Source organism: Gadus morhua, chromosome 7, assembly GCF_902167405.1.
Source record: "Gadus morhua chromosome 7, gadMor3.0, whole genome shotgun sequence".
Lineage (NCBI taxonomy): Eukaryota > Metazoa > Chordata > Actinopteri > Gadiformes > Gadidae > Gadus > Gadus morhua.
This window is the reverse complement of record NC_044054.1, coordinates 24,173,245-24,190,412: the sequence shown is the minus strand read 5'-3', so window position 1 is coordinate 24,190,412 and position 17,168 is coordinate 24,173,245. Positions and strand designations below refer to the sequence as shown.

The 17,168-nt window shown below is 42.8% G+C and overlaps 1 protein-coding gene across 1 annotated transcript in view; it reads right to left on the bottom strand.

Moving 5' to 3' along the window:
• Positions 1-17,168, bottom strand: part of LOC115547592 (unconventional myosin-VIIa) — a 39,690-nt gene extending 22,522 nt beyond the window's left edge. Inside the window, exons 1-20 of the mRNA XM_030361928.1 lie at positions 16,902-17,168; positions 15,201-15,308; positions 13,078-13,148; positions 11,883-11,996; positions 11,220-11,372; positions 10,226-10,410; positions 9,491-9,612; positions 8,760-8,902; positions 8,348-8,461; positions 8,004-8,157; positions 7,521-7,597; positions 6,587-6,706; positions 6,110-6,252; positions 5,443-5,653; positions 5,057-5,192; positions 4,554-4,660; positions 2,508-2,645; positions 1,908-2,066; positions 1,313-1,405; positions 37-131 (exon numbers count right to left, since the gene is read on the bottom strand). Of these exons, the coding sequence (XP_030217788.1) occupies positions 37-131; positions 1,313-1,405; positions 1,908-2,066; positions 2,508-2,645; positions 4,554-4,660; positions 5,057-5,192; positions 5,443-5,653; positions 6,110-6,252; positions 6,587-6,706; positions 7,521-7,597; positions 8,004-8,157; positions 8,348-8,461; positions 8,760-8,902; positions 9,491-9,612; positions 10,226-10,410; positions 11,220-11,372; positions 11,883-11,996; positions 13,078-13,095 (2,282 nt within the window). The 5' untranslated portion in view covers positions 13,096-13,148; positions 15,201-15,308; positions 16,902-17,168. The remainder of the gene's footprint in view (positions 1-36; positions 132-1,312; positions 1,406-1,907; positions 2,067-2,507; positions 2,646-4,553; positions 4,661-5,056; positions 5,193-5,442; positions 5,654-6,109; positions 6,253-6,586; positions 6,707-7,520; positions 7,598-8,003; positions 8,158-8,347; positions 8,462-8,759; positions 8,903-9,490; positions 9,613-10,225; positions 10,411-11,219; positions 11,373-11,882; positions 11,997-13,077; positions 13,149-15,200; positions 15,309-16,901) is intronic.

Here is a 17,168-nt window from a genome sequence, read left to right as displayed (position 1 = left end):
CTGTAGGCGCTATAGGGAATGACCACAGGTCCTCACCGCTCTCTGAGCCCACGCACTGACTTCTGGATGAGAACGGCCTTGTTTGTGATGGCTTTGTCCCTCTCAATCTCCAGATGCATGTCATGGTGGTCCTGGTAGGCAACAATACACACACACACACACACACACACACACACACACACACACACACACACACACACACACACACACACACACACACACACACACACACACACACACACAGACACAGAAAAAACCCAACATACACACAAACACAGAAACAAATGTGCACACACACACACACAAAAACACACACACACCCAAAAACAAACACACACACACACAGTTGGGGACAGACACACAGGCATACATACACACAGATGTGTAGACACACACCCAAAAACACAAACACACCCAAAAACACACACACACACACACAAACACACAAAAACACACACACACACAGATGTGTACACACATGCACGCACAACGCACACAGACACAAACATTTATCAGCAAAGGGTGACGCACAGCTCTAAGCAGGTGAATTAAGATACAGACTAATCATATTTAAGAGCCTTTTTGAAATCATTGCCGTTGGACCAGAGAATCTCATCAACATGAAAGACTAATTTGTCGTACTGATTACATTGTCTGTCCATCAATTAGGGAGTGAGCTCAGGAAAAAAAGGCATTGCCAAAAATGCAACATTTTGCAGGACATTTGTGGATGTCAAGACGACTGAGCGCAAGACAGTTTGCCCGCGGCCATGTAAATCAAGACACACACCGCAGGAGAATTACAATCAATCTGACCACCTCGTGATGGCCACTAGCAGAAATAAGCCTCAGTAAGTGATTGATGTCCACCTTAGGAAATGCTGCATCCAGCTAGACTCACGTTGTCGAGAACTTCTCAAACTGTTTAACAGGCCCACATTCAAGAGATTTGATAACACCCTGTAATCATAAGCCTCCCAGATAAGCCAAGAAAATCTCCCCAAAAAGTGTGAAAACACAGTGACATTGCTCAAATCTGACATATAACAGTGAATGAAAATAATAATGCACCACCTTACGTTTTCATATTTGGTGCTTTCAAAAGAGATATTTCACAAAATGCTGCCTGTATTGTTCAAATGTACAGGTACGCTGTTCAGCAAATCTTATTAAACAATCCCCATGTGAGACGTGTCATCATTTCTTATGACAATGACAAAGCTATTTGACAGAAATAGCAAATAGAAAGTCGAAAATGTAACATGTTCCACAAAACATGTTGAGGTTTATAGAAAAAGTAAACAGGAATAACCTTGAGGAAGATCTTGGTCTTGCCTATCTGCCAGTCGCCATGTTCCCCCAACATGGCCCAGACCCTCTCCTGGCACAATCCACGCAGGTCCTCCTGGATGGATCAACACAGAGCAGCAGAACAATGCTTCAGTACAATGCATGTGTGTTGTACTTGAAAGACATAATAATGAGGATATGGTGATAATGAGATGAGATGCAGTGAGAATGATCATGAGATGATGATGATAAGCAGATGACACTAAGAATGATGGTATAATGAGATGCAGTTGATCATTATTATTGATAATAAGATGCATGGCGAGTGAAAGTTATCATGAGATGATAACAATAACGACATTACAGAGATAATGATGACGGTTATGTAATGTAATAATGAGATGCAGTTGATAAGGATCATTGATAATGAGATGCAGTGAGAATGATCATGATAATGATAATAATACATTAATGATAACAGAATGGCAATGCTAATGATGTAGTGTCATGCAATGAAATCTAATAATGAGATGCAGTTAATAATCATTACCAAAAATGAGATGAGCATGAGAGTTGTTAGATTATAATGATCAGGAGATGGCGGCGACACTGCTGACCTGCATGTGTGCCGGCTTGATGCCGGGCATCAGGACGCGGTAGCGCTCCACAAACTCTGCGAAGGTGTAGCGAATGGGGTAGCCCGCTCTCCGGATCCGTATGGTCTCCATCATGCCAGAGTAGCGAAGCTGACGCACGCACAGCCCTCGGTCGAACAGCTGCACGCGGTGAGCGGCAGTCACACAGATCCAACATGTCAACAGGCCATACTAGGGATGTCACGGACTGACACACACTGACGGGCGGCTGGGAGTTATCCTTTCAACCAATCATCACTTAATTAGTACAATTTGTACACATAGCGGTTTGCACTGGATGTTTACCTCGCTCTGTTCCTACGATCTTCATTGGCAATATCTGACGTTTAAAATTGGTAGAAAATATTGCAAGTTGTGGTTTATCCGCAACTCACAAGGACAGCCTGCCATTGAAAGGTACATAGAAGTCATCGACTTGAAGAAAGCTATGCAACTACTCTTTGTCAGAATACAAGAGAACCAAAACAAAAGACATCCATGTGGTATCATTAACAATACCCGCATGTCATAGAAATCCATAAACCAAAAATAAGTACACCCACTAAATACCGAGTGACTCACCATAGGTTTCTTTAACTCGTTGGGTTTGATGCAGCGGACGAAGAAGGGCTGGCACAGGTTGAGTGTGCGCATGAGCATCTCCAGGGAGCGCTTGAACTGGCTGCTCAGGGTGGGAGAGCGCTTCCTGGTCTCAACGCCCTGAACACAAGCAGACACCAGGAGGCACGTCAACATCCATCAGATCCATGCGTAGTGACTCGCTGCGGAGTGGCTGGTGATGCATAGCATGGGAGTCCAGCCAAACCTACATTTGTGGCGGGATTGAAATTGAAAAGTGACAACCACGGGGGGGGCTACATAGAGACATTGATAACACAACAACAACAAAAACAACAACAACAACAACACAAACACAGGACACAAACTCAAAATTCAGGGTACTTATTAGGTAGTATTAACGAGTGGCATTCTGAAATGGATTTTAAAGAAATATGGAGAGAGTACTACTTCTTATCGTCAATCTGAACATAAGCTTTCCCTCAATCATAGTCAAATAGTCATTTTTGCAGCGGGAGTCATTGGGATCAGGAGCACATTGGCCATAACTTCAAAACCAAAGCATTTATTCAGATATTTGTTGTGTGTGTGTGCCTGAAGATTCAATCTGGGATATATACAGTACTATCTTATCTTGTAAAGTGCGCATGCTGGCTGATACGATTAGAGGATTCACACTACTAATGCAGTTAAGAAACCGAGATATACAGCAAAAAGCTTATACTCATAATAACGTTATAAAGCTTGTATCTTCGTCACTGTTGTTTTATACTGACGACCACACCTGTCTTTAGAACCAAGGCAATGGAGAGGTTTGGGGAATTGGATGTTTCTAAAAATTGTTTGGGTATCACAGAACACAAGTAATTGGCTAACTGACAAAAACAAATACACAGGATGATATGTCAGACCACAGGCCACTACAGACTCTTGGAACGTTTAGGGTTACCTTCGGAGTAGGAGTGCTGGGCTGCTGATAGCCACAAAGAAACTGATGATGATGAACAAAAGTAGAGAGAGAGCGAGAGAGAGACAGGAAGGGAAAGACTAGCGCCGTTAGTCCACTGCCAACAAAGGACAGACAACCTCGAGCAAAGAGAGGCTGACAAACTACCCCCTTAAAGGGTCACGAGTTTACCTAACAACTACACCAGCTGAAATCACTGATTTCTTAAAGGGGACCTATTATGCTTTTTCGACTTTTATGACCTATAAACGTTGTTATAATGATTGATAGTCATGTTTAACCATACTAAAGTGTCAAATAATGACATACATGCATTTCGACGTATTCCCTGCTGACAGTCTGGGGTGGCTGTGCAGAGCGCTAAACACTCGGGACAACGTTTGCGATTCACTTGTTCACATTTCCGGGAAATCATCTACGTAGAGGCACTCCTGCCGCGCCCCCATATGCCTGGTCAAATCTGCCCGCGCGCGCGCTTCGAGGAAGGTAACCAAACACAACGGAGTTGGGTTGGCAGGAGGGGGGCGAGGGGGCGGAGAAGGACGAAACCGAACGTTGACAGAGAAGCCTGAAAGCACCCAGATGAGAGGAAGAGTTTCCCGAAAATCTACTTCGTTTTTTGTGTATGGTTAAACATGACTATCAATCATTATAACAACGTTTATAGGTCATAAAAGTCGAAAAGCATAATAGGTCCCCTTGAACTGAATTCATCCTTTAACTGAATTCACGTATTAACTGGATGCACTGATTGCCCATCTGTTCACAACTGCCAACGAAACATCTTTCACTAACAAATTGCAGGCCATCCACCTGATCGATCTGAAATATCAGGAAGGGCTGCACTGCATTAGCTCAAATCTTGTGGCATACATAGAGGTGCTCATTCAAAATCAAGGTGAGTTTACAAAGTAGGAGGAGCGTCAGATTTTGATTAAGTTTACAGATATGGGAACCAGAGAAAATTCAAATTCAATGCTTGTGTCTCTTGTCCTAAAAGAGCTTTCCTTGTGCCACATGTATTTGGTAAGAACAATTGGTTTTTTGAGCCAGGATTCACCACTGGTGACATATGTCTTTACCATGGCAACGTCGGCCTGAAAGATCTGCTTGATGAACTTGTTCTTGGAGGAGTGCACCAGCTGAATGATGTCTGTGTGCAGGCTGTCTCTGTTTTTCTCCAGGAATCCTGCAAGGGAGGACAGTAGTAACACTAAATTAGCACTATTTCTTTCATCACAGAGAAAATGTGTCAATGCAAAAGTGGAACAAGCAGCAGTGTTTGGTCAGAGTGCTTGTGGATTATGAATAATGAATGAATCACGATACCGAGTCCAGTGGTGCAAGAGTTTTCCCTTCCTATTATAGGCCAACTGGCTATTAAGAGATTAGTCTTGAGGAAAGCGGTTATTTTTGTAACACTAAAAACCTTTGGTACCTGGCTTGGGGTTATGGTTGGGCTGTGGTAAGTAGGTTCTGGTGTTTTGTATTCCTGTTCAGTTTTGTAATAGAGCACAGACGGGGCTTTGACTTTTGTACACCACCACATTAACCGGGATGTTGGATAACTTTGTAAGACACGTACCTTTGGTCTCGTAGTTCACCACCCCGGCAAAGTGCTGGATTCCAAACTGGGTCTCGTAGCTGTTCTTGGGCTGGATATAATTAGGGTTGAGCTTGTGCTGGGAGTTCAGCTTGAATAACATTGTGCCATCCGTTCCCTATAGATAGAACAACATACAAAACCAGCGCTTTCAACCCTGCAAACACTGCAAAACCACATATTTACCTGTATAATATACCCCTTCAGTCGAAACAATCGTGTTTTTCAGGCTTAAGGGGTCATGCAGAACCTTCTCTGTATTTGCTAAATTGTATTGTGAGAAAGCAAGCTAAGCAAGCCATTCCAATCCACTTATGATGGGAAATTTCCGTCAAAAGGTATTTCCTGGTGGAGGCGGGTTGCTATACCTTTGGGAACTTGCTCTCCTCGTCGATGAGGGAGATGATGTTCATGGGTTTGTTGGCGATCATGTCCAGGGCGTCCTGGTTGTCTGTGAACTCGATGTGCTGCCAGCTGATGTCCTCCAGGTTGTACTCCTGCTGCTCCAGCTTGAAGACGTGTCGTACGAAGAACTGTTGCAGGTTCTCGTTGGCAAAGTTGATGCATAGCTGTTCAAAACTATAAGTGGGCGATTGGTAGAGAAGTGAACAAGGGATTACTGAAGGTGTGTGATTATCTTCTCCATCAAAAGCCTCAGAGAGAGATTGAAAAAGATTTTCCCAGGGTGTCGAGACTTCTCGTGGTCTTGAGAATTTCATGGGTATTATGAAAAGCTCACGTACACATTTGCGATTATCTCGGGAGACTGTACCCTGTGACCAACTAATGTCAATGGCTCTGCAGCAGCCATTTCTAGTTCTTTAAAGGTGTTTGCACACTGTCACAAAAACAGCAAGAAACACCAATGTTGTTGGATGAATTTTTCTGTTGACCACATCACAAATATTTGTTGGACAACTTGTTATAGTAGGGTGCTGGTGTTTGTAGATTAACCAACTTCACAAAATATATCTTTGCAGTTCATCAATTCACAAAGCAAACATTGAACCATATCACATAAACAGGGCCACTTGCCTGTTGACAAAGAAGTTCTCGAAACCAAAGATGTCCAGCAGTCCGATGGACCTGGTCTGGATCTTGGTCTCACAGGACGTGGGCCTGTAGATAGCAGCATTGATCTTGTCCACGATCCAGACGAACAGCCTGCCGTAAATCCCCTGGAAGGAGGGAAGCCGGATATACAGTAAAAATCTTAATATAAACTAGTGATGCTACACAGAGAGGACTTAACTTAGTAGGGTGTGGTAAATCAAAAAGCAGTTTTGTCGAAGAGTCCCCAATTCCTGAGATGGCATGCCTCCTTTTTGGCATGATATGCAATATTAATAACATAATAGCTCAAAATGACTCAAAATAAATTCTCTGAGCAGATTTAATGTGTGCCAGAAGATTTTCCTTCTTGAATTGCATACACTTTGACAAACGGTTGGGATTTGGGATAAACAACTATCTGTGTGCAGTTAATATGAGTTTTGGAAGCTAGATTGTGACCTTGACAAAGGCGTTCCTGACATCTAGTCCCTGCTCCACATTTAGGGGTGTGGCAACGCTCTCTCCACGTGTGATGAGGGTGCGTGTGGTCAGACACACCATCACGTCCTTGGGATCCACCTTTGAAACCAAAAGTGAAACCAAAACAGAATTGAGCTGAAGCCAGAATTCACTTGATCACAGTGAAAACACACATGAGTAAACCTTTGAATAACCGTTAATGTTAAAGCAGATCAATATCTCTGAACTAGTCAATGGTAACAGAGGAGTTTACAATCTGTATAGATGTGTATGGCATTTGGTAAATAACACAAAACAAGCCAACAACAACGACAACACATATTTATACAAGAATGGACTCTCTCAACTGCTCACCATTAATATTTTATTTTCATTCATCCATATTCAATCCAGGGTAAATGTTTTTTTAAATGATCTGTTTGATGAATTAGAATCATTAAAACCACGCACCGTTCTTCTTCTCATTTCTCAAAACTTGAGAGGAGAACCCGCACTAGCAGACTAAATAACTCATTAGATGGAGTTTCTCTCACCAGTAATGAATCCACTCTATATGTGAGGCCTGAGGCCGAGGCCATACAGACAGACTAATGCAGCAGGGACACCTGTGCTGTTGGTGATGAGAGACACCATTGACTGATTGATTTGACTGATTCAATTATTTGTTTCAATCAAACATTTAAGTGGCAATCTCGAAGATCGCCAAAGACTTTAATTTAAACAAATGTCAGCTAAGTCACTATCTATAGCCGAACGAGCTAACACAAAGGTGACTGAGTGCCTCTGGTCCCACTAATGCATGCCCTTGAATTTGCAGTGTTGGGAAATTTACAAACTGGGTGTTGGTGAAAATGGAACAGAGATCGTGGAGACTGTAAGGTTCATGAGATAGGGTGCACAAACACACACGGACCTCCATCAGCGAGGCAGCGGTCATCAGGTCAGGGGATCGCACCACCACGCAGGCGTCCAGGTTGTCATAGGTGCGGGCTGTTGGGATACAAAAAGAACTGCTTGTCTCTGGAACTGAATACGTTTTCTGAAGGTAAACTGGGTCCAGAGGTCTTACTATGCTACAAAATGACTTCCGTGTGACTAGAGACGCAACGGAGCCCGATCCGGAAACCAACCACTAAAAGGGGTTGGAGGTACACCTTGCTTCCTGTTACATAAAAGAGATATTAAAAAGATTTTTAACTTTCAGATTTGGATTTGAATAAGTGCATTTATCTGGGGCCAGTGTACACAGTGGTGATTTCCAACCATTGCATTCACTTTTCTAAGAACATTGGTGTCCAGCCAGAATGTTTTTGCTTGTGAAACGCCCCTGTTCATCCAGCGTTGACCTGCTTGCGCAGGATTACTGGTCATACTGTATGTATACTGTAGCACTGACCGTCAAATCCCAGGTTCCCCATGTGTAGGATGGCGGCGAGCAGCTTAGAGATCTCCCAGTTCTCCGTCTCAGTGAACATGAGCACCTTCATGGCCGACTGGATGCTTGAGTAGTCGTTCAGGTCGTCCCGGCCTTCGCATTGTGTGCAGTTCCCCTGTCGCGAATAAAAAAAGCGAGGTCAGGTTGGAGGCTCTTATTTTGAAAATCCCCCGTATTAAGGAAAAGGTTAAAAATGATATTTACAAGACAAACTCAAAGGTTGAATGAGATATTATAGATGAAAGGAGCATTGCTCATTACATGGCTCATATGGATGTATTTTTGTTTCACGGGGAGACACCAACCATGGTGAGGTAAGAGTAGTCGGTAGCCTGGCCGAGGCCCAGCTTGGTCTTCAGCTCAGGGGGCATTCCCTTCAGCATGCAGTAGAAGACGTGGTAGTTCCTCTCGTCAGGAGCCTGCACACAACCATGAGGATAGGAGAGTCAGGGCAGGAAGGGTGAGCTATAATGGAAAACAGCCAGATTGGGAACAACCATCCTGGTCTTACATTTAGAAAAAATGATATCACCAACAATAGTCAATATAAATAGTATTTCCTTGAAAATAATCGTTATATTTAACATTATTTTGTAGTGAACTTTTTGTATATATCAACAACCGAGCCACTCCCACACTAGCCCAGCCCCTCAATAGAAGACCCATGGATAGTGAATGACAGAGTGTCTGTTTCATCCTTGGTGTGACGGCCCTCACCTGCCGGCAGACCCGGGACTTCTCCAGCAGGTACTGCTCTATCTTGGCCCCCTCGATAGCCCCCCGCTTGTTGAAGTGGATGTCTATGTACTTCCCGAAGCGGCTCGAGTTGTCGTTGCGAATGGTCTTGGCGTTGCCAAATGCTGTGAGAATAGATAAACACACACACACACACACACACACACACACACACACACACACACACACACACACACACACACACACACACACACACACACACACACACACACACACACACACACACACACACACACAAACACCAAGGCGACGACATGTTAAGAAATCAAAAAGCTCTTTAGGATTTAGAGTTTCGGGTTGGTTTAGACTAAATAAGTAGCGTTATCTGTATCCCATAGTTCAGTGATAAAAAACAAAAATCCAACACCTTGCATCTCTTTTCCTTAGCAGAATTTGCATATTTATTTTGAAGTATGTGCATATAACTGAATATGAAAAATACCTCAGCTGGATGCCACTATGAGGATATTGGCTTGACCAAAATATAGTTGGAGTACGGCTATTATTGCCATGAAAGCCCATTTTGTGACTCGGGATGCGGACATAAATGTCTCCTCAATAATTACATTTCCTTTTAAAAATCCTGTCCTTAATGACATCATCTGCATGTATCCAAACAAATTATCGCGAGGGGGTTTTATTCACAATATATATGTATATATATATATATCTGGTATGGTATATGCCCAGACCTTCTAGGATGGGGGTGGCCTCCAGGACCTGCTGCTCTATCCAGGAGTGTTGTCCGCTGATGGCGGCCAGGAACTGGAGGATCAGCTTAGTGCTCTCCGTTTTCCCAGCTCCCGACTCCCCACTGTCACAACAGATCATATCACACGTCATGAGAATACCAATTAAGACATATGCCACGATTATATGCATGATGACATACGTCACGACAATGCAAATTGAGACGTATTTTGTGATAATACGAATTAAGACATATGTCGCGAGAATATACATAAGACATATGTCAGGATAATATACATTAAGACATATAGTTACAATATACATGAAGGCGTTTTTCACAATAATATACATTAAAACATACGTCACTAGTATTCGCATTGAGACATATGTCATCATTATATACATTAGGACATACGTCACGATAATATACATTAAGACATAAGTCCGGATATTATATATTAGGGCATATTTCCCGATAATATACATTGAGACACACGTCACGATAATATGCATCAAGACTTATTTCACGATAATACACAAGGCATATGCCGTGAGAAAACACATTATTAATATCAATATGATTAATCATGGATATCAATACCTGAACGCACGCACGCACGCACGCACACACACACACACACACACACACACACACACACACACACACACACACACACACACACACACACACACACACACACACACACACACACACACACACACACACACACACACACCTTATAATGCAGCACTGGTCCTTCTTGTTGCGCTGCATGTTGAAGTAGCAGTTGTCGGCGATGGCGAAGATGTGCGGCGGCAGCTCCCCGATCTTCTTGTTGGTGTACAGGCGGATCTGGTCGGGGGTGTAGATGGGCAGCAGCTGGTAGGGGTTGACCGCCACCAAGATGGAGCCTGTAAACGTCTGTAGTGGAAATATAGGTGAGTACAAAAAAGGTGAAAAACAAAGATACCACTTTTTTCTTTTCTATAATAAGCTACATGAGTCAAAGTCCAGAGTCGTTTGATGGAACTTTTGACCTATATTAGTAGAATATCGCTCTCAACGACTGTTAGACATCACGAGGCTAGAACATTTCAATCGAATTTCACCCGCCCCCGACCACATGATTGGAACGATGGGCTTTTAAAAGTTGTGTAAAGGTGCGATGGAAGAAAACCACCTTGCCGTGGAAATATTTCAAGATTGTTTCCATGTTAGTTTTTTTTATTCTTTACTTGTTTATCAACGGTAATCATTTACCGAGTGGACCCTTGGAGAAAGAGGCTGGAACAACGGTTTAGCTTGATACGTTGCACTTCCGAGCACAATGAAAAAGGATAAAAGGTCAGACTGAATGGAGGAAAAGAGCCAGAGAGTGATGTGAATCGATTAGGGATTTGATTAGCAATGGCGGCAGTGCTTAGAAGACGCAATCCTCTGTAGTTTGTACTCACCCGTCCACCACAGTTAGTCTACATAAAGGGAGAGTAGGGAGGGCAAAGGAAAGGCAGGGGACAATCACTTTAAAAGAAAATCCTCGGGAGTATCAAACAATTCTCCACATATCATCACACGCTCCTGTAAAAGAGTACTTTTGGTTTCTCCATGAAAATATGACAGAATTCGAGCAACATTCCTCTATAGCCATATGACATCTGCTTCCCTTCAACTGTTAACCCGATTTAAAAGAAAGGCGCTTGACACCTGGCTACATGGTAACAACTACTAACGTAGATGACGTGCTCTTGGTAGCGGATGAGCAGGTTCCGGAGGATGCCGGCTTCGTTGAGGTCTCCAAGCCGGATCATGTCCTCCACCCCATGGATGGAGGTGGGGTGCATGGGCTTGAAGTTGGCAGCATTCTGTGGCGAGATCCAGTGTTCCTGCACGGGGGGAGTAGGGGGAGGGGTGGGAGAGGGAGGTGGGGTTGGGGTGTGTGTGTGTGTGTGCATAAGTATGTAAAAGGCTGTTCTGGAAGGGACAATATCTGGACCTCCAGACACCAATTGGGGGGCCACATACATTTTTATGCTATATATAATCCAAAGGTGTTATAGCTGATTAATTTGAACACACTATGTATCTGCAAGGTTACAGAACATCTGTAAGTTAAAAATATAAACAAACCAAGATGGCATGATACCATTCCCATTTTTTCTTCTGTTACACTCCTTTTTTTTTTTCATTTTACATATGCAAAAAATTCTAATCAAAGAAACAGCAGGTTCAGCTTTAAAAACCTAGTTGAACCGCAATCACGCAATGTTACCAGAAGTGTGGCGATATCTGTGGTTTGACGTTAGTATTCGGTTCCTCTTCAACATGGCGCAGCAGGGAAGCAAACGGTTTTAGCTAACGTATTTGTTAGGTGTCTGCTTGTGTTGGGGACTCACGCTGTTCTCGTCATCCAGGACCTGGGTCTGTCCCGATTCGCACAGTTTGACCACGGCTCCCACCGGGACATCAAACTCCCGACCCGTCTTCAGGTCCAACCACACGTAGTCCCCCTATGGAGTCAGAGATCAGCACCGGCAGTTAGCTCACCACAGAACCACTTTATACACGCCAGGTTGGATAACACTTCATGTGAGGAAACCAATTTACCATAACCTAATTCAGCTGGTAATTGATCTTTCTACAATCCCATTAATAGTAACTAATATTCTCAAAATGTTGGCTGCTATCAAACAATTATTTGACGGAAAATTGTATGATAACATAATTCCATTAAAGGTAACTAGTGTAAATGTATAATTTGTTACAGAGGTTCCCTTAAAGTGGTGGTTTCCTTAAACCTTGTTTGGCCTCCAACATAGTCAACAGGTGGATTTCCACGAATGACGACTAAGCCCCGTCGAATGACAGAATGGAACTACCTTGAACCTTAGAGCTTACTACTCTTGCTAAGGAGAGCTCCACAACGTGTGAGAGCTTAATTCTGATTGCATGAATCAAGTGTCAATCAATTGGATCCAGAGAGTCTGGTCTGATAGAGCCTACCAAGTTTCAAGATTCAGACAGTGTCTGTTTTATTTACGCAATAAACTTAGCCACGCTGAGATAGGTGGGAAGACCTTGAATCAGAAATAACAGAAGCCTACAATGTATGACACACAATAACAAACAATATTTCCATTGTATTGTACTTTTCATCACAGATATTTATCGTTGCATCGTCCTAACACATTTTTAAAAGATTTTTAAAAGACAAAGAATATAGAGGGGCAAATCTCTTTTGTAAAACAGCAAACGACAGCCAAGGGGCAAGACGTTTGGATCCTACGTCTAGACCCTGACCTTAAGCCTTTATTATGTTACACTTCATTTAGAATGTTGTTGGGACCAGATCCATCGTAGGGCATCATTCAAAGGTTGAACAGTGTAATAACATTTGGTACGACAGCTGTTCGGTTTAGTTGACAAACACAACACGTTAATTGCCAAAAGACGTGCAACCGTCAAAATGGTACAATTTGCAACTTGCTATCAACTAATTATAATAACAATTCAAATAATAATGAATTTCTTTTTTTTTTCCACTTTTTTCTAAGATACACACGCTTTATAGTGAGCGTGTCTGTACAGTACCTGTTGTAAGATGACCATGGTGTCGCCTCTAATTCACCGCAGGGCATCGGAGGTCAGCATATGATGGGTGGCTGGGGAGGAAGACGCAGAGGAAGACTTGAAATAGAGAATGTGGGAACCATGATTATGCAATATAGTACATACATATGCTTCTGTTATTAAATTTGTCTCGCCAACCAGAAAATAGCAGGATTGCATTTCCCTTTATATAGGCTACGTTGTATAAATACTTTTGGGTTGGATTTGGATTAAAAACCTCTCATTTGTTAATAATGGGTTTGAAATGTCTTTCAAACCTGGAATCATTACCCACTGTAATGGATGATAGGCCTAACAGGTATTTTTTCCAGATCATCAACTATCATTATCAACTAACATGCCACTGTTAGACAAGGGAGGGACACTAGAGACACATGAGAATGTGAATCTCACTTAATCAACATGACCCAGTAGGCATAGTTCATGTAGAAATGCTTCTGGCCTGGGGCTTTAAAATCAGACCATTTAGACAATAAGTATTAAATAAAACACTTTTCCCATACTAGATTTTGTAAGTCCAAATGAAAAGGCTATCACACACACCCTCCGCTCCCTAAGTCTACAACAAGAACTTCTGCAATTGTTGACAGCCAGAAACGGTTATTCACTCAAACAATCATTTACATTATCGTTGATAATCTTCATTGTAATGCAGTACTATAAAGTATACATAATATCCTTCAAACCAATGGGTAGTGACATTTTTGCATGCCGGTATGCTATGCTACATTAGGCTACGCTATGGATAGGGGCTAACCTCGGCCCTTAAAGGCTTAATGAATTCCCAGGGCTAATCCTACTGCTTAAATATGAGCAACTGTTGACCAAGGTTGCTAAATAATGTGCTTCTCCACCACAGTAGTACACACTGTTCTGATTGAAGTGAGTCTCACTCATAGTGGCAAAGATAAATCTGGTTACGAGGCAAGTTTGTGTCTCAACGACCCAAGGGTATGTTAAGTACATGTAGAAATGTGTTGGTGATTGTATATGGTTTAAATGCAGGAATTCTAATTCAGCAGAAATATTGTTGGACAATTATTAATTCACTAATGTGTTAATATTGGCAATGTATCTTATTTGTAACGTACTTGCACAGATTCAAATGTTATAAGCCAACTGTGGTAATAAGGGAAATGCTGAAATCCCAGTCCATTTAACCCCAATTCTGTTCAGTTCTGAATAGAAAATAAGCTTTAAAAAAGACCATAAGGGCTTATATGTCCTAGGTATTAGTGTAACAATAATAACATCATTGGTTAAACATGCTATCAAATGAACACACAGCCACCTCAATAGTAACGGATCCCAATCAATAAATCAAATGTAGCATGATGAACTTCGTGATGATTCACTGATTTCTGAAAGGAATCAAAAACAGTTCAGTTGAGCACATATTCTTCGCCAAGTTCTTTGAGTGTTATCTGCTGCCAGGTCCACCCACACGCCCCTTGCTCACAGCATATGCCACTCCAGAGCCTCTTAGCCAACCCCCAGGGTGCCCACTGCACATCGGTCACAGAGTATACCGTATCTGTGAGCCGCCCCTGTGCCTGCACTCCACCCATGTGTCTTGTGTCACGGTGGCTGGACCTGGCGGTGTGCCACAGGCCATGACGGCAAAAGGCGTTGTATCGACCCAGGTTCAGGTACCCTTGGGCAAACAGTATTCTTGTGACTCCAGCTCTCAGTCAACCCCCTTTCCTTCCCCTAATCACTTCTTCCTGCTCCCTAATCTATTGGAGGAATCCGGTGGAAATTAAAAGCACAATGCATCATGGGGTATTGTGCTGAAGGAAGCCCACATCGATTGTACACCTCTTGTCTACGGTGCATTATAGGTGATACGCAGTACATTATATAGGCACTATCTTTGACAGAAGTGAAACAATTTGGACACGGTACTGGCCTTCAGATTCCAGCCAGAAGCCATCTTGCAAATATCAAAAACATCCTTCTAAGAAATTTGACTTCTAATCGTCACGTGTGTGCATGTACGTGTGGGTTTGTGTGCATTTGTAGGGTCCAGCCAGTAGATGCATGGGTGTGCACGTATGGCAAAAGAGGACACAAACAGGACTCACATAGATTGGATTCAGACGGCCAGACACGGAGGCCCCCCGGATGGCTTCCTTATCCGCTGAGCAACTCTGAGACCCCCCAGTCCTCCATGACCTCCGTTGGTAAGACCTCTGTAACAGACCCGCACCCGTCTATCAGAGGTGGTCTTCATGGTGCTCGTTCATGGGGTGCATGATTGTGTGAGTGGGGGAATATGCAGCTGTCCCTGTTTTGTAAATGTCTCATGCTCACAGTTAAAAAATATGCTCAACAGATTCACGGTTTGTTGAGCATGTGTTGTGTATCACAGCGACAGATAAGCAGTAAGAGGGTACTTCTTTTTGTCAATATAGTTGACTGAATTGAAAATGAGAGGGCTTATATTGTTAGACATTGATTGAGCCTGTATTCAGACCCTGCTGTTTCAAAGCGTATGCCACTTTTGAGCTCAAGTGCATGTTTCAAACTCTCCCTTGCGTTATCAAATGATTGGCCATTTGGGCTAGGAGTATATAACTGGTGGCTTAAGCGGAGCATTTAAAAGCAACTACACAGAACACAACATTGGTGTCCTCTTAAGGTAAACTAGGCTGGTTTTGATATTGTGACGCACAACCAAAAGTGTATATATGCTTACATATTTTCTACACAGTGTTGATAAATACTAAAAGCAGATACTATACAGCATTAACCTAAAAGGTCAGCCAATGCTTTGTTTTTGCAAAACTATTATCAACAAAATTAAGTGGTTGCTTCTATAAAAAACACCGGAATTGTAACTTTAGATGACACTATCGCATTCCCTGCCTGTTACTCCATAATTTATCCAGAGTATATTGTAGTGATTTGCTCCTACTGTGTATGTCATTATGAACAATATATAGATGTCAGTAATCCAAAAGTATTGAATTGATGTAACAATCACCTGATGCGCAGCAAAACCATCACAACTCAACAAAACCATGAGCACTATTTCCCATATCAAACCCGAATTGAGCCCTATTCCCTCAACAAGTTCACACAGTGCCCATTGTGACCATGTGAACGATTATGCATACAGAAGGAGCGTTCTCATAAATACACACACACACACACACACACACACACACACACTCACACTCACACAGGGCCGCCACCAGTGCAGCCCCCAGTGTGTGTTCCACCACCTACTTAAGTAGGCATAATGGCCGCTGTGAGCGTCGGGCCGCAGGAGGTCTCGAGGTTAGCGTCTACAGTAAGAGGCTTTAGCCTTCTAATGCAGAGCACCCACAGAGAGGCCTGCCTGGGACGGCTAAGCCCCTGGCCTGACACAGAGGGCACACACACACACACACACACACACACACACACACACACACACACACACACACACACACACACACACACACACACACACACATGCATGTATGCATGCACTCAGAAACACACACACAGTAACAAGCAAAAGACTCACACACACAACCAGACGCATACAATTAATAAGTACATAAACACGCATACACAAAACTAACAAATAAACAAGCACACACACACACACACACACACACACACACACACACACACACACACACACACACACACACACACACACACACGCACACTAATAACACAATTCAAAAGCACACACACACACACACACACCAAACTATCAGCACAATTAACAAACTCACCCACAATAACTAGATAGACTATTAGACTCACACACACACCTAAAACACACTTACCAGTCTTACATCCTCTTTTGGAAATGCCCAAAGTGGGACAGGTGACGGCAGGTGAAGCCACCGAGCCAGGTAGAGAAGAAGAAGCAGGACAGTATTCACTCTCAGCCAAAAACAAAACAAAGTTAATCAATCTGCCCTTTGAATTAGTCCTAAACGTTGTATTTTCTTTTTAAAACATTTATTTCTCTCTTTCTTCCAGTTCACTATGGCTACAGTTTGAGACGTGTGCAGGGCTAAAGTGATTCTGGCCTGCATGCATCCACCTCT